The sequence below is a fragment of the Rhinolophus ferrumequinum genome, chromosome 3 (genome assembly GCF_004115265.2).
Source record: "Rhinolophus ferrumequinum isolate MPI-CBG mRhiFer1 chromosome 3, mRhiFer1_v1.p, whole genome shotgun sequence".
NCBI classification, from domain to species: domain Eukaryota; kingdom Metazoa; phylum Chordata; class Mammalia; order Chiroptera; family Rhinolophidae; genus Rhinolophus; species Rhinolophus ferrumequinum.
The window spans coordinates 99,879,041-99,905,863 of NC_046286.1; the positions used below are offsets into that span (position 1 = coordinate 99,879,041).

The window sequence follows — 26,823 nt, forward strand, 5'->3', positions numbered from 1 at the left end:
CCCCATGGATCTCTTTGTTCTGTGCCACAGATTCACTTGTTAATTCTGTGTCAATATTGTGTCGTCTTGTTTCATTTAACTTTGAGATCTGGTAAACCAAGCCCTCCTACCTTATTCTTTTTCTTTAGAGCATCCTGGCTATTCTCAATCCTTTGTAATTATGAATTTTAGAATCAATTCATCAAATTCCATTAAACTAAAAACTATTGGAATTTTTGACTGGGACGGCATGGAATAGAATAGACATCTTTACAAATACTGACTGTTTAAGAACAGTCAATGGTATATTTCTCCGTTTAAGATTTCATTGATGTTTTTCAAAGTTTTTAACTTGTTACAAAAATTTTCAAACATATATGAAATCAGGGAATAGTTTGAATGTTCATATATCTGTGACCAGGATTTAATAGTAATTAACATTTTGCTATATTTCCTTTGCTGAAATATTTAAAGCAATTCTGCTGTCATATTTGACTCCTAAATACTTCTAATATGTATCTCTAAATAATATTTTCTTTTATAACCTAATACCATGATTAAATATAATAACAATGCTTTAAAATTCATTTGCTATTTTCTGCTAGTAATTTAAATCAGGTTTTTTGTGTGCATTGGCTGCATCAAGCAACCTTCCTAAACTCTCATAAAATTCTGACAATTTACGGTATTTTAATATGCCTAACATTCTATCAATTATAAGATACACCATTTATATATTATTCTTAAGAGGATGCTGTGGTTTGAATGTCTGTGTTCCCACAGACTTCATGATGAAATGTTAACCCCCAAAGATGATGGTATTTGGAGGTGGGGCCTTGGGGAGGTGCTTAGGTCATGAAGATGGAGACCCCCTCCCCCAGAGATCGCTCTCCCCTGCCACCAGGTGAGGACACAGCAAGCAGTTCCCCGCTATGAACTAGGAGGAGGGCCCTCACCAGAATGTTACAATGCTGGCATCCGGTTCCTGGACTCCCCAGCCTCCAGAACTACAAGAAATCAAGTTTGTTTTTATCAGCCACCCTGTTTGTGGTACTTTGTTAGAGCAGCCCGAACAGACTGAGACAGGCTTCCAACTACGGTGTGATTCATCATCTGTTGTGGGATGTAGCCCACTTACAGAAGTATTAAAATACTTTTACTGTATCTTAAAATTGATAAAATAAGGTATCTGTAGATCCTTTGGATCTTCTATGTAGACAATCCCTTGCAAACAATGAGTTTTGTTTTTTCCTCTGCCATCCTTATACCTTTTTATGTCTTTCTCCTATTAAGGTAAGAAGGCTCTTACAGAGCTAGCTAAGACATTTAGTACAATATCAGAAATATTGATAACAGGCGTTCTTGTGTTATTCCTTAAAGGGAAAGCATTAATATTTTTGCCATTAAATACGTTTGTCTTTTGTTGTTGTTGTTTAGAATCCCTTTATTAGAGTAAGGAAATTCTCTTCCTGGACTGCTAAACTTATCTTTTTCGTGAATGGTTGTTGAATTTTATCAAAGATATTTTCTATATATGTTGAAATGATTTATGATTTTTTCTCCTTGCATTTGTTAATATGGTGAATTGCATTGATCAATTTTCCAATGCTATACAACCTTGCATTCTTGGTATAAATCCAACTTGAACAGATTATATTGCTGCATTCAGTATTTTTGATTAGGATTTTTGCAGCTATGGACTTACGTGGTCTGACAATTAAGTTCGCGAACTTGCCACCATGCGCTTACATTGGCAGCACTGTACAAACAGCCTGGTAAGGTTTCATCTTTGGTCTATCAGTGTCTCACAGCTGTTCATGTTGAGAGTGGTAGTGTCTTGCTGAGTGGCATTCATTATTGTTGTGTGTTTTTGTGTGTCATTGAGAGAATGTCTGAGCTTGAATTAGAGCAACAAACAAACATTAAATTTCTTGTTAAACATGACAAGAGTGAAAGTGAAATCAGGGATATGTCCAAGTTTATGGGGATAATGCCATGAAGAAACCGGCAGTATACAAATGGATTAAATGTTTTTCTGTGGGAAGAGGACTCATCACTGATGAAGAGAGGTCAGGGCAGCCAGTAACGAGCAGAACTGACAAAAGCATTGCAAAAATTCGTTGAATTGTGCGTCAAAATCATCGGCTGACTGTGAGAAGCATTGCAGACCAAGTAAACATTGATAGGGAAACAGGAAAATCTTAACTGAAAATCTTGGCATGAGAAAGGTGTGTTCACAAATGGTCTCGAAGGAGCTCACCGATGAACGAAAGCAAAGGAGAGTTGTAGTTTGCCAAGACCGTTTGGAGAGGCAAGACGATGTTTTGGGCCGTGTTATCACTGGTCTTGAAACATGGGTGTACCAATACGACCCTGAAACAAAGAGTCAAAGTGCACAATGGAAGTCAGCCAGTTCTCCATGACCAAAAGTCAAAACGATGTTGCTAAACTTTTTTGATATCAGAGGTATTGTTCATTATGAATTTGTACCAACTGGATGTTAACCATGTTTACTATTTGGAGTGCTGAAAAGGCTGCGTGAAAAAGTTAGACAACCTGAACTTTTCCCCAATTCATGGCTCTTGCATCACGACAATACACCAGCTCACATGGCACCATCTGCAAGGGACTTTTTAGCCAGTAAACAAGTAACTGTAATGGAACACCCTCCCTACTCACCTGATCTGCCCCCAATGACTTCTTTCTTTACCTAAAGATAAAGGAAATAATAAAAGGAAGACATGTTGATGACATCAAGGGCATCAAGGGTAATACAACGACAGCTCTGATGGCCGTTCCAGAAAAAGTTCCCAAATTGCTTTGAAGGGTGGACTAGACGCTGGCATCAGTGCTATAGCTTCCCAAGGGGAGTACTTCGAAGGTGACCGTAGTGATATTCAGCAATGAGGTATGTAACACTTTTTCTAGGATGAGTTCGTGAACTTAATTGTCCGACATACTTAACAAGCTGTTTTTCTCTTGCTGCTTTTAAGATTTCTCTCCTTTAATTTTTGACGATTTAATTAGAATACGTCTTCATTTGGATCTGTTCGGATTCATCTTATCTGGAATTCTCTGGGCTTCCTAGTTAGGGAAGATTTCAGCCATCATTACTTTGAATAAACTTTCTGCCCCTTTCTCCCTCTTTTTCTTCTGGGACCCCTATAATACAAATATTGGTTGGCTTGACAGTAATCCATAAGTCCCTTATGCTGTCTTTACTCTTTTTCAGTCTTTTTTCTTTTTGCTCCTCTGATTGGATGGATACCACTAACCGCCCCCCCCATTGAGTTTTTTAGTTTAGTTACTATATATTCTTCAGCTCTGTGATTTCTGTTTGGTACTTTATTATATTTTCTATGTCTTTGCAGAAATTCTCACTTTGTTTATGCATTATTTTCCTAATCTTGGTGAGCATTTTTATTATTTTGAACTCTTTATCAATCATTTATCTCCATTTCATTAAAGTCTGTTTCTGGAGTTTTATCTTATACTTTGGAAAACATTCGACTCTTCCTCATTTTCCAAGACTCTCTGTATTGGTTTCTGTGCATTAGATAAAACAGCCACTTCTCCCAGTCTTGAGTGGGTAGTTTTGTGTAGAAGAACCTTGTCATTCAGCCCACTGTGCTCCTGGTTCTCTCTCAAATCTGCGTGATTGTGCAGCCACCTGCTTTGTTCTTGAATAGCTGAGGATCTGCAAAGACCTGTTAGTTCCAAAGGAGAAGAGCTCAGTCAGTACCTAGATGCAGGCTTATTGGAAGCTGGAACCTCAAGCAGCAGCTTTTAAAGTATGCAAATAGACCTCTCAGGGCAAGACTGGGAAATGGGGGTTTCTGCCTGCTCCCTCTGCAATAAGCCCGGGGTGGATAGGAGGTTGAAAACAGTTTATTTGCTACTGTCCTGTGGGACCCACAAACACAACCCCCCTGGCCGCTAGAGCCGGGTGATCAAGGAGTGTGCTTCCTGGGCAGCAGTCACAAAAGCCAGAGCACATGTGCACAGGCTCCTTCCAGAGACACACCAGCGACCTGGAGTGGGCCAAAGGGAGAACGTGGAGATAGCACCCACTGGCCTCACCAGTCTGCAGGGAGGAACGGTCTGGAAGGTGGGGACATTTCTCTGCTGTCTCTGCACTGAACCCTGGGGGGACAGCCATGGTGAGTCCTTGCAAATAAATTAAGAACTGCTTCTTTCTTAGCTGTAGTCATGTGGGTCTCGTGGACACACGCCGTTGGCTTTCAGAATTTGAGGGCCGTCCTTCAGATGGAAGTCTTAAAAGGTGGAGTCCTAGATGTTGGGTCCAAAGCCTTCATTCCTCAGGGAGAGGCTGCGAGGTGTGTGTTCCCTTCCAATTTTCTCACTGTGCTGGGGGTGGGTTTATGGCACAAGTGTACCTCAGCCTTTCCTGCCCGTTTCAATGTGGGCGTTTTCTCATTCACTCAATGAGTAGGAGTTGCTCAGCTAGTTTCTGCATTTCTTTCAGAGGAAAATTGCTCCCTGTGTAGCTGTACATTCGGTTTCCATGGGAACAGGTGAATTCGGGAGCCTCCTATGTCACCATCTTGGACCAGGACTCTTTAAAATGTTTTAATCTAATAATTCCAGATGTTAAAAATATTCTGAAATCTAAATTATAGACGTATGCATGACAAAAACCTTTTATGCTTGGTGACTGTGTTCACACCCAGGCACTAAGACCCCCTGGAATCAGTGCAATTTGGCTTTCATTATAAATTAGTCTCAACAATCCTGAGATGAAGTTGGGATTAAACTCAAAATCAAAAGGTTCTAGTAAGCGTAGTGTTTCCGAACTCCGGGACCGGGTGCTGAATTACATGACACTGCTTCTAAACTCCAAGGCCAACCTGAAAGCAGATTAAGAACTGGAATTTTTACAAGAATGCCTTGTTCTAAATTTGGAAATTTCTTAGATCATTAAATTGACTTTATGTCTTCTGCTTTATTAAGGCGATTTACAATAAAACGCCACTTTTTTTTTTTTTTTAATTTATTGGGGTGACAATTGTCAGCAAAACTACATAGATTTCAGGTGTGCAATTCTGTATCACATCATCCATAAATCACACTGTGTGTTCACCACCCGGAGTCAGCTCCCCTTCCATCACCATACATTTGATCCCCCCTCACCCTCAAATAAAACGCCACTTTTTACAAAGCACATTTCTAACAAATTTTGAGCAGCTTTCGAGCATGTTCAACATCCAATAAGGGCACAATCAGTTGTAGGAAGTACTTTAAAGTGACACTTATTGAACATGTTTAAAATTTTTGCATGGACATAATTTTTATACCAAATGTCAATCAAATCATAAAATGTATGTTATTACAAAGGGATGAAAACTCAGGAGGTATGCCTGAAATTTAAATTTCAAGAACTAGAATTTGAGGGGCATTGTGAATTATGAAGCAAGTTGAAAAGCAACCCCCGTGTCACGGGACTGTTTTTCTCAACAGGAAGTCAGTGCTGGTGCGCAGTTGCTGTGGGTACTGCCACTGAGCGAGGCCTGCGCCCCCACCACACGCTGCTGTCGTGGACCTGGGGTGAACGGCTGAGAGCCTGTCAGGAAGGTATCGTGACCGTCTGTGTTGTAGTCTGACTCTGGGGTGACAATTTAAACACTGGAGAAGAGGGGACCCAGCGCCCACGAGATTGAGGGTTAACAATGTAACCTGGCAGGTTTGGGGGGTGTGATAAGAAGGAAGTGAAAGGGTTGTGGGTGAGGCTCGTGAGTTTTCCTTTTCCATCCTAGCTTTATATTTGCTTCCAGTAGTTTGTTCCATGACACCTCTATTCCTAAATAAGATCATTCAAAGCCACTTTTCACCTGAGGGGAAAGGTAATATGAAGCTTCATTTGAATTTTTTTTTTCCAGAAAGAGTATTTAAACAAAACTGATTGAACTAGGAAAACTATTTTATTGATGGTCTAAGTTTAAAACTATTTCAAGTACATGTTTTCATACTTTGTATTCTTCAGGCAATTATTATTTTCAAAACATTGACTTAAATCTCACAAAACTGATGAAGTGAATCTGTGTACATAATATCCATTTCACAGACAGAATAAAAAGAAAATGTTAAGTGCCTTGCCTGGAAAACTACAGTAATTTAGTAATACATTGGCTCTCTCTTTGACTGTATTTTGAAAGCACAGTTATATTGAGATTTTAAGGAGTGGGATTTCATTCCATTACTCTAACATAATAAACAGTTTCAACCATGGTTTATCTGCCACGGTTCATGGAAAACAGAAAAAGAAAATGAAGCAAACATATTAACCCCTTCTCCCAATGTCATCCCATTAGCTAGCGATTTTTGTTTTTAACTAACTTACTGTTAGCTAACCATCACATTTTGTGTATCTACATAATAAAATAAGTGGTTAAGTCACCTTGTTAGGTTGTTGCATAATTAAACAATTAGATGTTGACAGGGTTTACTCATGACCCCAGTTTACCGTCAGATGCTATACTCCGGTATTAGCTTTGACTTTCTATAAATGTCCATCATCTTCGAAATGGTAAACATGAGCTTAGTATGACTCAGCAATTCCACTCCCAACATATACCCAAAGAGAATGGAAAACCATACATCCACAAACAAATGCACATGAAGATTCATAGCAGCGTAACAGCCAAAAACCTGGAAAGACCCTAAATGTCCATCAACTGAAGAAAGCATCAGTGAATGTGGCACGTCCATACAATGGAAATTGACTTGGCCATAAAAAGGAATGAAGTGCTGATACTGCACCATCATGGATGAGCCTTAGAAACACTGTGCTAAGAGAAAAGAAGCTAGACACAGAAGGGCACATATTGTACGATTTAGTTTATATGAAACGTCCAAAATAGGTAAATCATAGAGACAAAGAGGATTAGTGTTTGCCAGGGGCTGGCGGGAGGAGGTAAAGAGTGATTGCTAATGGTTATGGGTTATTTGGGGGGATGATCAAATGTTCTGAAATTAGATAGTGATGGTTGTACAATTCTGTAAATATACTAAAAAAAATCAATGATCTGTATATTTAAAAGGATGAATTTTATGGTATGTGAGTTACATCTCAAGAATACTATTAAAAAGAAAGTCTCAACATGATTTCTTATTTCTCACATACCACTTCCAAATGAGCAAGAAAGGTATATTTTATTTAGCTAAAGAGAATCTGAGAATCTTGATACTAAGTATTGCTAATATATATAATGGCTCAGAAAATAGTTTTATTTCACACTCTGATCAAGAATAGATTAGCTACTTTATCTGGGAAAAATTACAAGTATAGGTAGCTAAAGTCTGGAATTACTATAAGCTAGAATTTTTTTAAAAAAAGAGAAATATTTGTTCTCAGCAATATGAAAATAAAAATTTACAAGGAACGGACCCATGGATGACAAATAGGTATAACAAAGTTAACATGTAGACAAAAGTTTATGCTGACATGTTTTTAAAAATATACAGCACATGGAAACCCAGAACAAAACCAGAATGTTTATGTTCTAGTTCATTCTCTTACAGGTACCCTCCAAATGGCATTTTTATGGTATGAGGATGATGGCTATCCTTTCACAAGCCATCAGTGCTCCTCTAGCATAAACCACAGAGTTACAGATGACAAAAGGCATTCTCTAGCCATAGAAGCTTGCCCTGTGTCACCATGGACAACACTGCAAAACATACTGGCACACATGGAATTTCTTTTAAATCAAAAGAATCCAGTCTAGTCCATTACCCTTTGATAACTTCTGTTTGTGCTTTACAGAATATTCTGTTGCCTGCGACATCCTCCAGACCACGCTGGTGCCACAGTGACTACATTTGTGTGATTGCTTAGAAAAAGAGAACACCAAGTTTCTTACACTGTGTTCACATATGAAAAATGGAAGACAACTGTCAGTTTTCAAGGTCTTTGGCTAAAGTTTCACGGATGAACTGTAAGGTACGTTGATACAAAAAAGCGTCCTTTTTCTTTGGCTTGCAAATGTTCAAATGGTTAACATCCACAGGAATTAGATCTCCAATGCCTAAATCTGAAGAAAACAAAAATGTCAATTAAGTCTAAAAATGTACGCTCTCCCCACCCCCAAATCCTGAAAGAGGCCAAATGGTTGTTCTAAATGTTGTTTGGTCGTGATAAGGGACTCGCAAGCCATAAACGTGAAGTGTGACAGATTGCACCAGAAGGGAGTCTCAGTAGGTATAACTTCCACTTGCATAAATTCTCTGTCTGAGTGCTGGCGTGCTTCCTAATTTAATAGTGAACAGAGCCTAAGCATGACCATCTCCAAAACCCTGACACACTTGCAAGTTATTCCTAAATTATTCCACACTTCTTTTTCTAGAGTTTTTATTACCAACTTGGTAACGCGCTCCCTTGTCCTGACAGAGAATGGAACGTCTCACACAGGATCCGTTCTGTACCCAATCAGTCACGATCACCCACTCGGGCGAGCTGGGGATAAGGTGTCTCCAGCTTTGCTTGAGCCTAACAAAGCCCAGCCAGATGGAAGTGACAAGAGGTTAGTTCGGTGAGGAAGGCAGGTGGTGATTAGGGAGAAGACAAGCATCCTGGGGACACAGAAGGTGTAGACAGAATTATGCCACGACGACGTCACTACGAGAAGCTGGTCCACAATGTTAGCTTTGCTTTTGCTTTAAGCTTCCAAAGTCCTTTTTGTAAATGCCCAGCAGCTTTTCCCTGACCTTCAGGGTCTTCATCTGCTAAACAGGAACCCCTCACCCGATGGCACAGTGCTTTAGGCTCCACTACCGAGTGTTAAGTCTTTTGCAGTTTAGTTAGGACAAATGACCTACTATGCAAACCAAAGAACCACCTGGCAGGTGCCCGAGATACACACTGTCCCTGGTTGCAAGGAGCCCTGCATATGGCCCAGTGCTACCAGGACAGCGCCTACCCAGCCTCAGAGCTGATCAGAAAAGGGTCTGACAAGCACGCTGAGGCGTTTCAGGGAGTGAAAGCTAAGGGTTATCCACCAGGTACAGTCATAAAGGAGGCTATAAAACGAACGAAGATTGGGACCCCTCCCCCCAAGAGCGTGACACATTACAAAACACTAAAGCAGCAGGTATGGGTCATTTCCCTCCACTTCAGGATTATAAAGAGGTTGTACTTTTAACACTAGTTTTCTTCCACTGAAATCTTCGTTGCTTGAATATTCCTCATAGAGCTTCCATTTACTTACTAAAGCTTCCACACCTTTAGCTGATTTTTTTAAAGGGTTCTGAATGCAGCGCTCAGTCTTTTAAATGAAATGCCCCTTTCAGTCTAGCTGATAGAAGGGCTTTGGAGTCTTACCTTAATGCAACACAGTTCACTGCTGCTGGCTAATTTAGAGTTAGCCAATTAACTTTTGCCATCTAATCAGTTAAATAAAGGAAGGGGAAGGGTAATACCAAGGTTACACCTTTGCAGAGAAATCTTAATCTATGGCTGAAAGAGTAGTAGTTTTATGACGATTCTAATTCCGTCTCCTAAAACTGAGAAACTGGGTATCCAAGTTGACGTTTATGATTAAATGCTAGGACCACCAACTAGGCATCTAATGGCCAACAAATTTCAAAAGACTGATTACCTGCGGATTCCACAGGTACCACATGGAGTTTGATCATGCTGCCAATGTAGGTTGGTAGTGTTTCTACAAAACTCAGCACCTGGAAGTTTTTGTCTTTAGCAAACTTCACAAAGTCATCCTGTAGTGTTTTAAGTGCAGGAGAATCTGTAAAATTATAGAGAACAAGATGGTGACAAATTCGGTTTACCCAATTCCTAAGAAAATGCGTTCACCTTCCACATTTAGAGAGGAAGTTAGGGTCCTGATTCAAGACAGCAGATTGTTCTTTTTCCTTCTCTCCTTCCTAAGAAGCCCTTAAGATGAGAGTAAAGGGCTAAAAGTAAGCCAGACCTGAGCGGCCAGTGTCAAGGGGAGAGCTTTCCCACGTCATCAGCCAACAGGAAGCAGTCCCCAGGACAGTTTGGTGTGGGGACTCAGGGACTCCCCAGTGTGCTGGCAGGTACCCCACACCCACCGAACAGCACAGTCCCCCATAACAAAGCCTGTCTGTAAAACAGTGCCCATCCCTTTCTGCCCTCCTGCCTCAAATATGAAAGGGCAACCAAAAAGCACTGGATATTAGAGGAAACCTACAACCAAAAAGACACAGACCCGAGGAGCAAACAGAAAACCTAAGCACAGAAGAAAAAGAACACAGTGAAGAAACAGAGAGGAACTTTAAAAATCCCCTAATTAGTAACTTTAGAATGATTTCAAAAGATAATGGGTCAAAGAAGAAAGAAATTTGACTGCAAAAAAATAAAATTCAACAAAGGTTTAGAAGCTAAAGCAGAATAAAGAGAAAATATGAGCAAAAAGACAACTGATATATTATGGTTCAAGCCAGAGGCTCCAAATTCTGATTAACAGGAATTCCAGAAAAAGAAGAAAGGCTTATTAATCAAATATATAGTGCTTTATAGATAATATGCTGAAAATCTTAAAAGCTTGTATATATTTATGCAGCTGGTGATTTTCCAAACTCACGGAAAAAAATTATTATTGGCAATTTGGAAGAATACTTAAAGCAAAACATACAACTTTAAAAATTTTACATATTTAAGATGGTACTGAACTTATATTTGAGTAAATAATGGCTTAAGAACAAAGGGGGGAAGGTATAAAGAAAAAACAGGTCCAAACTAAAAAATAGCAATATTTCCACAATAGCCTAAACACAGTTCATGTTCAAATAATGAGATTATGCAGTTAAGTCAGAAACTGTCTCTTTGTTTCTAGCTAATGTTACTACAACCCGTTTCCTTGACAACAGAAGTCTTACCCTTGCTGAGCTCTTTGACTTCCAAAGAGGGAAAGAGCAGATAGCGAACGCTAACCGAGTACTCTGCCAGGTGGGACCCGTGATGGGGCACGCTGTAAAACAGGATTCCTCTGGTGTTGTTTATAACACTGCTCATCTCTGGCCTTTGAGAGGCTTCCAGCAGCATCTTTTTGACAAGGAGACCTACCCACCAAGAAGAAAGAAAAACAGTGCATAAGCTATTTTATTTCCTTTCCCTCCATTAGTCTTAAAACAAAACAAAAAAGCAAAACAAGAAAGAGATGCGTTCTTTAAAAAAAATGTGTGAACAGTAATTCTCTGGAGCCCAATCAATGGGCCTTAAAATACTAACACTCGGGAATACGTACTCCTGACTGTCTAGATCAGAATCTTCCCTCCAGACAAGTATGATTCCACAAACCCATTCGTAAGGCAGAGCCTGTCTCACAGGGCGCACTGGCCCCCAGAAGGAGTATCAGCACTGCTACGTTGTGTGCAGCAGGGAAGCGAATGTGCAGCAGCCATGATGACCACTCCGTAGGCCGTACAAATAGTCATAAAACACTGTCCCATAAAGTTTATCCACCATGGGAAACAAAGCTGCTATGATTGGAAAATGCACCTAGAAAGGCACCTCCTCTTTTGTCTCCCCACACCGGGCTAGGAGCCAGTAGAGAAACACAAAGGTCACACAGATGGTGACACTGGATTTCAGAGGACACAAAAGGTAACATCTACCTTTCACTCAACAATCCTGAGCTTTTCATCAGATGAACGAGGCAGAGGCTGCAGAAAGGGCCTCTGTAAAGTGGATGGTCAGTATTGAGAACTGGCTTGGGGAGAGGGCTGGGAGAAGCAGGTGCCGCTTAGCAAGCAAGACCAGGAGCTGCAGAGCAGACACGTGTGGGGTTGGGGTTGTGGGCACAGGGCACTAAGGGACTGTGATGTGTGGGGTGAAGGGAAGAAAGGGGAGACCTGGGACCAGCCAGGAATGCTGAGGGACAGTGACAAGTCAGGCTTGTATAAATAAAGCACCGACTGCTTCTGCTGTTTATTCATTATCACTACATGAAAGCATTAAGTTGTCAAACTCATATCCCTTTTATATGGTTTGTTACTAGTTGTCTCCTGGAAAAAGAAATAGTATGGAATGAAAGTAGTGATTTAAAACTCCTAGCCATAGCCAAAAACCAATTAATTTAGGGGGGAAAGGGGCCACTATGAAGTAAAACAGTGCGGCAGTAACTCACTTACCTCCCATGCTGTGTGATACCCAAATCACTGGCCTATCCCCAACACCCGCAGCTCTGAGCTTCCGAAGAAGTTCGTTGCTCCTGAACGCAATGGACTTTCTGAACAAAAGGAAAACAGCAAGCATGACATTTGACGCTCCCACCAAATATTGCTATGCAATTTTTAAGGCAAGAACTTTTGTTCATTGCACCAATGCTATATTTGAGTCAGGAATACCCCTAATTCTCTCTGCTCGATTTCTGCAATTGCTCGTTTCCTATTTCTAACAGTCACACTGGTGTAACTGGGAATATCAAGCCCAGAACAAGCCATTCATTTACTAAACAAGCATCGTTTGAGCTTCCAATATGCGTCTGGCAATTTTCACAGGTCAAACATGGGTCTCACACCAACTGCTTCCACCATGTAGGACGTATGTCCTTGCTCATTATGTGGCCTGACAGTAAGACGACATCTTTCCCGTAAGTTCACAGACATCCAGTCAGATGTCACTGCTACTGAGTCGTTGTTTGCATTTATGCTGCAAACATTCAGCATTCTATAATTTTGGTTTGTTACTTAGAAATACCAGAGAGCTATCAGAATCAGAATTCAACCAAGTAATTTTCAAAACTAAAAGGGAACTTCAAAACTATCTGGTCTGGTAGTTTCACTGTTTATCTGTAGAATCCTTTCTTCAAAATAAACGTTTATGAGAGCTCCTCTGGGTGAAATGGGGAAGGAGCCTTGGGGTCTTGTCTGCTGGCCCTCAGCACCCTTCCTCTGGTACCTAGTGGGGCCATTCAGACCCCCCCACTGATTCAGGCCAATTCTCTCAAGTGTAGAAAAGCTTTCCTGACTAGTTAAATGGCTTGTCTAATATCGCACAAAGGTAGAACTTGCTACAGGCTAGGTCCTCAGCTCCTTCCTGTACATACAATTGGCACACGTGACGTACAAATGACATACCAGCCTATATTGCTCAGCACCTTTTTCTTTCTTTCCTTTAGCCAGTATGACCGTGAACACAAAAGCCAAAAGCATCACGTTCACAGCCAAGATGGAAGGAGATTCTGCTGGACAATCCGTGCCCTGTACTATTAGGACAGTTCGAGGTGAGTCTCATTAGGAGCCCACCAGTGACCCTCTATCTAAGCCCTGTACAATCTCAGGAATTTACTTATAGCTAACTCCTTTTAGAAGGAAGAGAAAAAAGGTTAGTTCTTCAAAGGAAAATTCTGTCTGTGGCATCAAAAGATAAAACTCCCCTTCACCCCAGGGGGCCCTTGCCAAGCTCCCTGTTACCTTTCCGAGGGGCACCTTGCTCTCCACTCACTAAGGCTGGTGTCGTATTCCACAGATATAATTCGGAGAGCGGGACAGTCTCTTGCTAACCACGTCTGCGTAAAATACAAGGTACAAAAGAACATATATGAACTCCCTGTGCCTCCATTATTTCCTGCTAATTGAAATTCACAACTAAAGGACTCTGGCAATATTGACGACTAAAGGTCACATTGGAATGAAGGATAAAGGTGACTAGAAAAACAATTCCAGCATTTTATCTTTTTATGTCCCTGGTCACAAGGTGGTATCAATTTTTTTAGCACAAGACCAATGCAGGTTTCAAGAGCATATTCTCAATTTTAATCTCCCATGGCCACAAGCAAGGCCTGTTTTGGGAGTCTAGGACAAACTGGCTTTCTGCAAGTATTTAACAGAAAGCTATGATCTCAGGACAGACAGTATAGTCTGACAGAGATTTGACCTGAGAACTGAGACACTAATTACAGTCGAGTTCTGTCTCTGGACCTGGGGTCTCATCATCTCCATACTTCAGTGCCACCAGACTGCAAACCGTTCTTTCTGCTTGATAAGCCTTTGTGAAGGAAAACAAGCAGCAGTGGGACAAAGCCCTGGAAACTGTTCACAGTTATGGCAGCAGCAATTTTCACCGACGAATTCACCCCTGCGTTAAGGCTCTCTGGCAGAAATAATGTTAAAGAAATCCGAAGTAGAACTACTTCTTCAAATTCTTCCTATTTTTATAATAAAATCACAGAACTAGTCAACTATTATGAATATATTATTTGTTGTATTTTTAATGAAAGTGAATGATTACTGGCCCTTACCTGTTTTTTACTTATTAGAATATTTTTATATGCACTCTGTAATTTTTATATGTACTCTACATTACACAACATAGGGTGACAAGTCCGGCTGTTCATGTAACACACCACAGTGTCACTAAGGGAAAGAAAAACTGCACGGAAAAAGAATTCCAGTGGAAAGAGCAAACCAGGCACATCACAGTAAGGGCCCCCACAGCCAGTGACGCTGCACTGTGTTGTGAGCAAGGTGGCCGTCCGGACCTGGCAGTGTGCTTACCTTGGGCCAACATGTTGTGTACCTGGTTTCATCCTCTGAAACCTTTTCAGTTAAAACCTGGTCACTGTCCTGCTGGCGCCACGTTTTGAACGCCGCCCCCATGAGGCCGTGGATAAAAAGGACATCTGCTTTAATGGGCTGACTAATAGGAGAGAGAGTTTTAAAAAGAGGCAGAATAAACACATTATTGTTTTGGTAAGAATCTACATAGCACTCTCTGTGTGGGGTTTACATGACATAAAATAACAATGATGGAAGCTTTATAAGCACAAGTTTGCTGAAGAACCCTCTAAGGAACTCTGATGAAGACACGCACAGAGTGTGCTCTCTCTAGAAATGGAGACATACTTAGCCAGGCAACCCAACCAAAATCAACTGCAGTGACTCTGGTGATCAGGAAGTGACAGCTGTTATATTACCCTCCAAAGAATTCCAATGAGAATATCCCACAAATCACTAAAAGTATTTAAAAAGTTAAGTAAAAATATGCTAGTGTGGTTTCAAAGTCAGCATGCATGAAAGAGATTTTCAAAAATTTATCACGGATAATGTTTATCAGAAATAGAGCAAATTGGGAATGCAGACTGGTGCAGCCACTATGGAAGGCAGTGTGGAGGTCCCTCAAAAAATTACGAATAGAATTACCACATGACCCAGCAATCCCTCTCCTAGGAATCTACCCAAAAGATCTGAAAACATTGATCCATAAAGACATGTGTGCTCCAGTGTTTATTGCAGCTTTATTTACGGTGGCCAAAACATGGACGCAACCAAAGTGTCCTTCAGTGGATGAACGGATAAAGAAGTTGTGGTATATATACACAGTGGAATAGTACTCTGCCAGAAGAAAAGATGAAATAGTACCATTTATAACAACATGGATGGATCTTGAGAGTATAATGCTAAGCGAAATATAAGTCAGAAAAAGTAGAGAACCATATGATTTCACTGATATGTGGTATATAAAACTGAAAACAACAAAAGAACAAGACAAACAAATGAAGAAACAAAAACTCATAGACACAGACAATAGTTTAGTGGTTACCAGAGGGTAAGGGGGGAGGGGTGGTAGATGAGGGTAAAGAGGATCAAATATATGGTGATGGAAGGAGGACTGACTCTGGGTGGTGAACACACAATGTGATATGTAGATGGTATATTACAGAATTGTACACCTGAAACCTATGTAACTTTACTAACAATTGTCACCCCAATAAACTTGAATTAAAAAAAAATACAGCAAATGACATTTTAAAGTAACATTGTTTCTCTGGATATGATGTTTAAAAAATATATTACTTGCAGTATATTACTTGCAGCTACTTAAGAGTACACACACAATTATGCAACACATATAAAATGTCATTATTTTATTTAAAAATTGGAATTAACCAGGCAATCTATTTTTCAAATTAAAAGTTTTTGCTATTTTCTGAGGTATTATTTTAAAGTGCCTGACAAAAATCCAAGAAATATGTGACTTTTTCATTGTGGTCCTTTCTGTATTTATCGTTTCAATAATGATACAACTGGGAAAAGTGACTGGAAGTAACCTTACAAAGACAATGAGTCAAATTTAATAAAACTTATCCTTCCAGTGCCTGCTTTTATTCCTGACATAAACTTTCTCCAGTCCCTTGATGTCTAGGCCCAGGCTAATTTGGTTGCCTGTATATATTAACGTCCTATTATCTCTTCCCATCCAAACCGACCTCTACAATCCAAATCAGTTACTGAGTGAGATCTACATGAAAAATGCCATCAAACAAAGAAATATGCATACAAATTTTAAGTGCACGTTATAAAAGGTGACTGTAACCTTACTTAACGTAAGCCCTTGGTGTAAAAAACCCTGATAATTCAGCTAGCTCTCTGAATTTTTGTGACAGTCTGCAATTCTGAGGTTATTACAGACAAACTGTTTCAGTACATAAGGTATACGACTTATCTGTAAGGTATTTCACCTACCTAGATTATGCAGAAATAGACTAAATGCTAAGCCCTCGAGGCCTTGTGTCCCCACGGGCACAGAGCAGCGGTCCTGCTCTCTTACCTTGTGCGGTGCTGGGGGTGGAGCACGTATACACCGTCCTGGTACTTTTCTGGCACAGTCTCACGGTCTAGATTAGCCAGGGCCCTGGCGGCGTGCGACGACTCCATGATGTCGGGAGACTTCACTGCTTCTGCCAGTATGGAAACCCAGCCTGGTGACAAGAACAGACCTCCTAAATGTGGCACTCATCCGTCTTGGGCTGTTGAGAGGTTTCAGACCGAAAATGAGGGGAGGAAGGCAAACCTCAGCATCTGTCTGCAGAAAGGCCCGACCACGCCACTTCCATGCTTCCCTGAGCTCCTCTGGGTCCCACGGCACAACACGAAGCCCCCAGCCGGGTACCCCTCAGGGGCCTCAAAGAATGGTTCCAAAGCCATTGTCTTAATTTACAGAGTCTGACAAAAGTTGCAGTTACTCGACATGAGGTCATAAACATGATATTTTGCTTTTCGCAAGAATTATTCAACTCACTGAGTTAATACTAGTATTTCATGCTGATTGGCGGTCGTATTAGCAGCCTTTGAGAAGAAATTCTTTCTTAATAATGAGCTTGCTTGATAAGACAAAAATCTTGTAAAATCTGGGGTTCAGGAAGGAAAACCTTCTTTAAAGGGACACAAAGCAGTACTAAGTGCAGTACGATTTCATTTATGTTTTTTTATGTTTTTATTTAAATAAATGTATTACTTTACATGTGTAAGTATAAACGTGCATACACACACACATGTCAAAAGAAGCAACAAATAGTCATTACCTCTTAGGAAGGAGTTGGGATTGGAGAGGGCTTATAAAAAGGTGGGTTTAACTCTTTCGCTGTATCTATGTTCTCTGAAGTATTTATAATGAGAATCTATTCATGTATTACTTACATAATTTAAAATTGAGACTTGGGCTCAAATTTCTGTCCTCCACTTACTGTGGAACCTCAGTTGAGTTACTTGGCTCCTCTGAGTTGGGGGAAAGTTCTAATAGAGTAATCCATATAAAACCTGCCTTTTACCAAGCCAGCAGGTGCTCCATAGATGGAAGCTGTCCCCATGTCCTCCTCCCACTCTTTGTGGGTAAGTGTTGAGAATCATTGCAATATAGAAAGCCAGTATTTAATAATCCAAAAGAACTTTCAAACCTAATTATTCTTTAACAATATTCAAATTTGTAATATCAGAAAATTCCTCTTCAAAATGTGTTAAAGAATGCTTTATAATAATAAAATGTTTTAAAATTCTACCTATAGAGATCTACAAGTATGTTACTGGTATGTACAAAAATATGGCTCTATTTTTAATGGAGTCACCAGACTCCAAGAAAAAAGGGAAAGCATGGCACTAGCCATTTTTATGGCATTTTTCAGTTGACAAAAGTATTTTCACAATGCCTGAGATGCTTCTTCACCTTTTATAAAACATCAAATGCCCCTTGGAAAACTTGTGTCTTTCTGTAATATTTAGTGCTTTTAAATTTCATAACATCTGAATATATGTTAATTGTAAAAACAAATAGCATTTAATAATGGAAGTCCCACTTTATTACTACCACGTTTCCCCATTCTATTTATAGCCTCAGAAGTAACCACAGTTAGAAGTTTGGTGGACACCCTTCCAAACCTTTTTAAAACTTCAGCCATATACCTATGTTTCTGCATACATGTACACTGTCGCTTGATACGGAATCACATATACTCCTCCTACTGCCCTGTGACTTGAGTCTTGGAATGCTCTCCTCACACACCGGCATCACACAGCTGGAGGGACCGCTGGTTATTCAACCAGTTCCTACCGGCAGACATTTAGCTTGTTTCCAATTTTTCCATACTATAAACAATAGTCCAATAAACAGTTTTATACACAGATCTTTAAGGACACCCATGGTAGAAGAGAGTCCTCACAGTATTATTACTAGTCAAATGGTATATACTTTATTTTAACAGACACTACTAAGTGCCTGTCAAAAAAACGGAATCACTATACACTCCCACCAGCGATGTATGTGAGGGCTAGTTTTCACACACCTTCACCAATAATGGATAGTATCTGTATCTTTTTAACTTTTGTAAACCTGAATGGCAAGAAGATACAGAACTGATGCTATTAAGACTCATAAAAATATATTTATGTGTATATATGTACACAGGTAAAGACACAGGATGCCTAAGGGAAAAAACAAGGCAGCAAAATTCAAACTGAAGTATTCAGAAATAATGGGAGCTGAGCAGAAGGAAGTACTGATAACTCTTCTAAGTGGTTAGCTATAAGATGGAGGTGAGGAAGAGAAGGAGAGGGTGGAAATTCGGGGGATGTGGTAGCAAGACGCCAGGTCTTGGTTTTTCGTATCTTCTCTAGTTTGTGTTGACCAAAAGGGTCCAACTGAGAGGGAGCAGCTGACTACAAACTAGAAAGAGTAGCAATCCCACAAACAGTAAAGGGAGACAGTATCCACGCATAGCTGGAGGTCTTATAAGAGGTGTCTCTTTTCCTGTCATCAAGAGGAGAAAAGGAGAGGACACGTTTTTTTGGCGGTGGGCAATGGAGGGAACATTTCTTTGAGGGTTTTAATTGCTTCACTGAAATGGGAGGAAAGGTCGCCTGCTGGGAGGGAAGGAAGCAAATTGTGGAAGGTTTGAGGACAGTTTAAAATAGTCACTGGTTTTAAAGTAGTCAGAAGGTTTAAAATAGTCATTGCTAGAACGTTAAGGCATGTTGACTGGAGAAACATGATGGCTGAGCAATCCTTTCATGTGCTGATCTTATCAATCTGCAATGTTTCTATCCTCAGCCACAGAAGAAGCAGGTAAGTAGGTTTTATCTAGTGTTAGGGTCTCGATCAAGGGTGTGTTAAAAGGATAAAAGTGAAAGGGAGTTCTAGGCACTAGCAAAAATATTCTTCAAATGATGGAACATGCTTGTATGCTGAATCAGGAGGGAAGTAAAGAATAAAGAGGATCAGTGGATGGCAGATTCCGGCAGAGGAAACCAGTCACTGGGGAGTGGATGCAAAAACCAGCTTGACCGAGAGGGGCATGTTCTCAGAGAGGTGAATTACTGATTTTTCAGGTGAAGTGGTTTCAGCAAATGACTAGCTCCGAGGTATGGCACGTGGTGAGGAGCGCGGAAGGAAAGCAGTGGGGGGAGAAGGTCAGGAGCTGATAGGCCACGTGGTTTATTTAGGAGACTGTCCAGAAGGGACTGAAATCGCCCAAGAGGACTGAGGACTTGGGGTAGAGTCAGGTTTCAGTTAAAGGAAAAGTGATTTTTTTAAAAATAAAATACTGATTTTTATCAATTATCTACTTCTTCAGTGAAAATGAAGATAGAAACCATCCAAAGTAAAGCACAGAGAGAAAAAAATTTTGGAAAGAAGTAAACAGAGTCTCAATGACTTGTGGAACAGAATCAGTGATCTAATAAACATAACAAGTCCCAGAAGGAGAGAAGAGAGAAAGGGACAGAAAAAACATTTGAAGATATACTTACTGACTAGGAAGTTTCCAAATTTGATCAAAATCATCGACCTACAGATTCAGTCAGCTCAGTGGACCCTGAGCAGGATTTATATTTAAAAAGACACCCAGGTACTACTTCATAGTCAAACTGCTGAACACTAAACATAAAAATCTTAAAAGAAGCCAAAGGAAAAAAGACATTATACATAGGAGAACAAAAGTGGGAATAAGGAGCGGCTTCTCAGCACATATGGGACACCAGGAGTGGAATGACATTTTTGAAGTGTTGACAATACGTTGTCAACAAAGAATTCTTTATCCGTGGAAAATATCTTTCCCAGAATAATAAACTAAAGGTGAAATGAAGGCATTTTCAGAAAATGGAAGGTGAGAGAATTTGTTGCCTTTAGGCTCAAGGGAAATGACATCAGATGCAACTTTAGATATACAGAAAAGAAGGAAGAGTATTGGATGTTATAAATATGTAAATAAAAAAGATAGTAAATATCACTGCATTTTACACAAAAATAACTATTGTGAAGTCTGTAACATATATACAAATAAAATATAACAATACCACAAAGGATGGCAGGAGGTGTAAACTGAATTATATTATTGTAAGAATCTCATATTATACCGGGGTTGCCAAAAAAAATACACACACATGACTTGTATTCATCTTTTGTTATCGGTATATATTGACTATAACTTTGATACAGTTTTTTCTTTTCTTAAAATGTGTATACATTTTTCTGGTACCCTCTGTATATGAAGTGGTATAAAACTAATTCAAGATAGACTGATAAGTCAAGGACACAACCATTAAAAAAATACTAAAAATATAAAAAGCCAAAAGAAGATAAAGAATAGAATATAAAAAATATTCAAGTAACCCAAAAAAAGTCAGGAAAGGAGAAAGAAAAAAAAAAATTCAGAGTGAGCAAACAGAAAGCAAGAGCAAGATGATACATACAACCGAACAATATCAATAATTACATTAGAGCTAAAGAGACAAAACACTCCAATTAAAAGGGAGAGATAATAAAACTGGATTAAAAAAAAAATCCAACTATATGCTGTCAATAAAAGATGTTTTTTTAAAGTCAGAAAAATGAAAGCAAAAGAAGGCAAAAAGATAAAAGTATGCAACACAAATAGCAAGCAAAAGAAAAAGCCAATGTGTCTATTTTAACACCAAAGTAGACTTAAAGAAAAGAAGTATTGCCAGTGATAGGTAGAGACATTACTTAATAATAAAAACTAAACAATTCACCAGGAAGAAAAATCTGACAGAACTAAAGGGAGAAACAGACAAATCCACAATCATAGCTGAAGAATTTAATTAACACATCTCTCAGTAATTCATAGAACTAGACAAAACTCAGTAAAGACCTAGAGAAGATTTGAACAATGTTATCAACCAACTTGGTTTAATTGTTATGTATAGACCACTTCACCCAACAACTACAGAATACTTATTCTTTTCAAGTGCACACGGAACATTCACCAAGACAGACCATAACTAAGAGAGCCCATCAACTAAGTCTCAGTCAATTTCAAAGACTAAAATCTTATAGGGTATGTTCTCTGAAGACATGGAATATTAAATTAGAAATCAGAGACACATGATGTCTAGAAAACCTTTAATATTTGTAAATCACAGAACACACTTTTAAATAACTCATGAGACAAAAAAGAAATCAGAGGGAAATTAGAAAATATTTCAAACTGAAGAATGATAAAAACACAATATAGCCAAAACTTGAGGAATGTATCTAAAGCAGGATGGAGGAAATTTACAGCTTTAAATACCTATATTAGAAATTTGTAGCGATTTTAAAACATGTCTTCACATTCCTTGACTCTGTTCTCCTCAAGTGATGAGCCTGAACCCCTTCTACATCCCTTCTTGAAATGGGCTAGCCTTAGTGCCTACCATGTTTCCCCGAAAATAAGACCTAGCTGGACAATAAGACCTAGCTGGACAATCAGCTCTTATGTGTCTTTTAGAGCAAAAATTAATATAAGACCTGGTCTTATTTTACTATAAGATCTGGTATAATATCATATCATATAATATAATATAATATTAATATAATATAAAAGACTGGGTCATATTAATTTTTGCTTCAAAAGACGCATTAGAGCTGACTGGCCGGCCAGGTCTTATTTTCGGGGAAACACAGTAGCTTCTAATCAATGGATTGTGGCAGAAGTTACCTTCAAGGCCAGGTATAAACAAGAGTTTATACCTGGCTTTCCCTCAGGACTTTTGCCCTGGGACCCAGCCATCATGCTTCCTTAAAGCCACAGGAAAGGCTCATGGGGAGAGAAGCCGATGGCCCCAGCCCCCCCGGAGCTCCCACCTGATAGCCGGTACCAATGTGCAAGCCCTTTGAGCAAGAGATCTTCTTTCTTCATTCTAATTGTTTTAGTTTTATTTTTTATTAGTTTCAGGTGTACAAAACAATGTAAGAAACATTTACCTTCCTCACAAAGGGATAACCTCCCTCCCCCAATCTACTACCCCTCTGACATGGTATATGCTGTTACAATTCCACTGACTCTATTCCCTTGGCTGTACTCCCGTGACTAGAAATATATATATATTTAATTACAGTTATTTAGCTTCAGCCTCAGGTGCACACTGCAGTGGTCAGGCAGCTACACCGTCCATGAAGTGGTCTCCCTAATAACACAAGTGCCCATCTGACACCCTACAAAATCTTTACAACATTACTGATTATATTCCCCCAACTGTCTTTTGTACCCCAGTGGCGATACTGTGCCCACTAACTTGTACTTTCTAATTCGTTTACCTTCTCCCCCATCCGCAAACCCCTCCCATCTAGCCACTATCTTCAAAGTGTATCCTCTGTCCCACCGCTGAGCTGCCCCAACTGACGCTGCACAGAGCAGACAGAAGCCTTCGCTACTCAACCTTGTCCGAATTTCAGATTCACAAGAAAAATACATGACTTGTTTTAACCAGAGTTTTGGGGTGGTCTGATACATAGCAATATGTAATTGAAACAAGAAAAAAAGTTAAAATCAGTGATCTAAGTTTCTACCTTAAGAATCTATAAAAAGAGAAACAAACAAAACCCACAGCAAATAGTTCTTTATAAAAAAAAGTTTGCTGACCCCTCTTCTGCTGATGAAAAGACACTTACATGTAATTCACAATTTCTAGTATATGTACATGTATGACACATGCATATACAGTTTACCCTTGGACAAGGAGGTCAGGGGTGCTGACCACCCCCTACGCAGTCGAAAATCCACATGTAACTTTTGACAAAACTTAAGCTGTCCTTCAGTCCCCGTGGAGACTTGGTTCCAGGACCCCGGTATATACCCAAATCCACGGACGCCCCAGTCCCCTGCATAAAATGGCATAGTTCAATCATACAGTCGGCCCTCCGCATCCACGGACTCCCCACCACGGATCGAAACACTACAGTGGTTATTACAAACCGTCCGCATAGAAGTGGACCAGTTCAAACCCATGTTGTTCAAGGGTCTGCTGTACATGTGCGCAGATGTGTGTGCATGTATGTGAGTGTATGTGCAGCCTTTCCCATTGGAAGGGCCAAGCACAAAGACACCCCAGGACCAATAAGCACACGAAGCACCCAGATCTTGGTCTCTAATAATCATTTGTATCAAAGACATCACCAATGAGATGGTCCCCGGCAAACACTGCTGCCCTGTGGCTGTCCACACACTGATTATCTTGGGTGCGGATGACCCACACATCTCAAGCAATTACCTGCCTCGACTGAAATGACACGCCCTAAGGATCCATAACTAACTTTAAGCAAACTCTTCAGTCTACTGAAAAATGAATGTCATGAATGGGTGGAGGTAGGAGAACAAAGGACTGGATCCAAAATACTCAACATGTAAAGTTGTTACCTGAGCGAACTATAGTAGAATGAAGGTGTTCATTTAAAGCCATATTTCCAACGACACGCATTACACTTCTCAGGACTTTAGGACAGTCCTTGTAAAGTTGGTACAGCCTCTGAAGTAGTTGCAAGCCTCCATTTGCTTCAATTTTATCACAGTGTGTGGGTATCTAGCACAATAAATTAATGAAAACTCACTTTATGTTGTACAAATTCACTAACCAGGTAACACAGCATGATGATGGGGCAGCTAAGTGGCTCCTGCTCAAGGACAGAGACCCAGAGAGACCACCCAAAACTCTCAGCTGATTTCAATACATACACAAACCCCGAGTTACATGGGAAGTGCTTCAAAATCACTGAAAAAAATAAGTCATATCTCACCAAGACTTCTGAAATTTTTATTCTTAAAGTTATTCTGTTTAGCTCTTGGTCAGATATAAATTGACAATGTCATTATTACAGAATTGTTTCAATTTAAGTGGTACTTTGATGGACTTAAAATTACCTCAAAATGGCTCTCTATCCTTGAGAAACCTGCCACCTGGTAACAGGAAATACCCCGTGGGAGTGGCAGACTGTGCTTCTGCAAACAGGAACTCCCACACAGAGGTAAGCAACATCTGCCTCACACAGCCCACAGGTATGGGGCTGGCCTAAACTTGGGAGGCGGAAAATTCTTTAAAGAGAAAGATCAAGTAAAAAGAAAATGGGATATGAATTTTTAATGGAGAAAAGAGATAAAAAGAAGCCAAAGGAAATATATGTCCTAAGGTTAGGTGACAGAATTGACCCACAAGTAATTACAGTTGGCCAAGGTCACCAGCGTGGTCTTGCCTCCTCCTACCACTAGTTTTACTCACTAACATGACACCATGTCACGTATGTGCAACAATTATCATTCTCTGAATTTTTATTAAATCTTATCCCATTTTACATGTATTTAAAAGTATGCGTTTTAGACATATGAGGTCTGACTATTAAGTTCACGAACTCATCCTAGTACAAGTGCCACATCCCTCATTGCTGAATAGCACTAAAGTCATCTTTGAAATACTCCCCTTGGGAAGCTGTGCACCAACGTCAGTGCCTAGTCCACCCTTTAAAGCAATTTTGGAACTCTTTTTCTGGAATGGCCATCAGAGCTGTCATCATATTACCCTTGATGTCCTGAATGTCATCAAAATGTCTTCCTTTCAATATTTCTGTTATCTTCGTAAAGAAAGAAGCCAATGGGGACCAGATCAGGTGAGCAGGGAGGGTGTTCCAACACAGTTATTTGTTTACTGGCTAAAAACTCCCTCACAGACACTGCCCTGTGAGCTGGTGCATTGTCGTGATGCAAGAGCCATGAATTGTTGGTGAAAAGTTCAGGTTGTCTAACTTGTTCATGCAGCCTCTTCAGCACTTCCAAATAGTAAACTTTGTTAACTGTCCAGTTGGTACAAATTCCCTCGGATGAATAATCCCTCTGATATCAAACAAAGTTAGCAACATCGTTGCAACTAGTTTGCAAACTTAACTGTCAGAGCTCATACATCAGCTGAGATAAGTAGTAACTTGAGAGGTTTCCGGAAAAGTAACTATTATATTCCATGCACTGGACTTTCTACTGAAGATGCATCTACTGTTTCAGCAACTAGTCATTAAATCACAAATTCACATTCCCTTCTGTTGTCCAACACTAAAGACTAACTGCTTTGTGCCCAATTCCTAATTCCACAGGTGGGAACTAAGATGACCAGAAAGCACCAAGCTTTTGAGCCACGTCTAATGGTTCCCAAATTGAACTGGAGAGTTTACATCTGTAGGATGATGTCTGTCACGCTGTGGCATGACCACTGGCAGCCGCCTCATCAGGGACGCCTGCCACAAACACAATTCCTGCACACCACCCACGTCCAGGGCATTAAAACCGCTGAAGGTGAGCAGGAAATGCACATTTTTAATGTGCTTCCTGAATGATTTTTATGCACTAATGCTTGAGCACCACAAAGTCTGTTACCTTTTTCTTTTTAAAATCAAACTATGATCATGATAGAAAACTTGCCATAATACCAAGAAGTTTAAAAATCATTGATATATGGTATGGTTAAAATTTGGTCATTTAAATATTTCTTTTCTTCTATCTTACCACATCTTTGGCAAATATTTTAATGGAAATTAACTACCTGATAATATTATTTGTATAAATGATTTGAGAAAGGTAGTTGAAGATAGCATAACTCAAAGGTAAATGTCAGATTTAGACAATGGGTTGCAATTAAATCCATTTTAGAAATACTTAGCAAAAATGAAATTTATGTATTTGTGCTAAATAATGATCAATTTGAACAATTAAATGGAAGAAAAGCAGAAATTTAAAAACAAGCAAACAGCTTTTTTTCTTTTGTAATAAATGAGGATAATTTCCCTTGAAAGAAAATGTGTAACTTTTTCAATGCGATAAAAATAAACCATATTTTGAAAATGTTAAGTTACCTCAGAATGTTTTACTAAAGCTTCTAAACAGAACATTTCCACTGTAGCTGAAGGAACTTCTCCAAAGCTCTCAGCATAAGGAAGTCCATTTCCTCCAAAACACCATAAGCCACCCTGGAAGTAAGATAATTAAAACTTTTACTAAAAAAGAGACTAATAATTTTTGTTGGACAAAAATATCTCTGTACTATATACAGTATTAGAAAGAACTAATATGTAGGACTCTAAACATTATGGAAACTTAAAGGGAACTTTTAGTTATGCAAACTGTTGCTTACTAGAATAGAAAACATGGAATTATTTCTAGAAGAGAGCAATCTTTGAGTCTTTAATTCTTTCCTCTGTGTCCTCTTATCTAAAAGTACAAAGTCCTAACACACAATCTTTAACATGCAAGAAAAGCCTGGGGTTGATCATAATGTTTCAGTGTCATATCATGCTAGCAGAATCTACTTAAAGTCTAT

At 39.6% G+C, this 26,823-nt stretch overlaps 1 protein-coding gene across 4 annotated transcripts in view; it reads right to left on the minus strand.

Annotated features, from left to right (window-relative positions):
• Window positions 1-5,899: 5,899 nt before the first annotated feature.
• SERAC1 (serine active site containing 1) overlaps window positions 5,900-26,823 on the minus strand; it is a 52,117-nt gene continuing 31,193 nt past the window's right edge. For all 4 annotated transcript variants that reach the window (XM_033097945.1, XM_033097951.1, XM_033097926.1 and 1 more), the window contains 9 exons: window positions 26,360-26,473; window positions 23,886-24,048; window positions 16,529-16,679; window positions 14,476-14,617; window positions 13,393-13,487; window positions 12,109-12,206; window positions 10,855-11,037; window positions 9,594-9,737; window positions 5,900-8,030 (listed from right to left, as the gene is read on the minus strand). In XM_033097945.1, coding sequence (XP_032953836.1) covers window positions 7,894-8,030; window positions 9,594-9,737; window positions 10,855-11,037; window positions 12,109-12,206; window positions 13,393-13,487; window positions 14,476-14,617; window positions 16,529-16,679; window positions 23,886-24,048; window positions 26,360-26,473 — 1,227 coding nt within the window. In that variant the 3' untranslated portion in view covers window positions 5,900-7,893. The remainder of the gene's footprint in view (window positions 8,031-9,593; window positions 9,738-10,854; window positions 11,038-12,108; window positions 12,207-13,392; window positions 13,488-14,475; window positions 14,618-16,528; window positions 16,680-23,885; window positions 24,049-26,359; window positions 26,474-26,823) is intronic.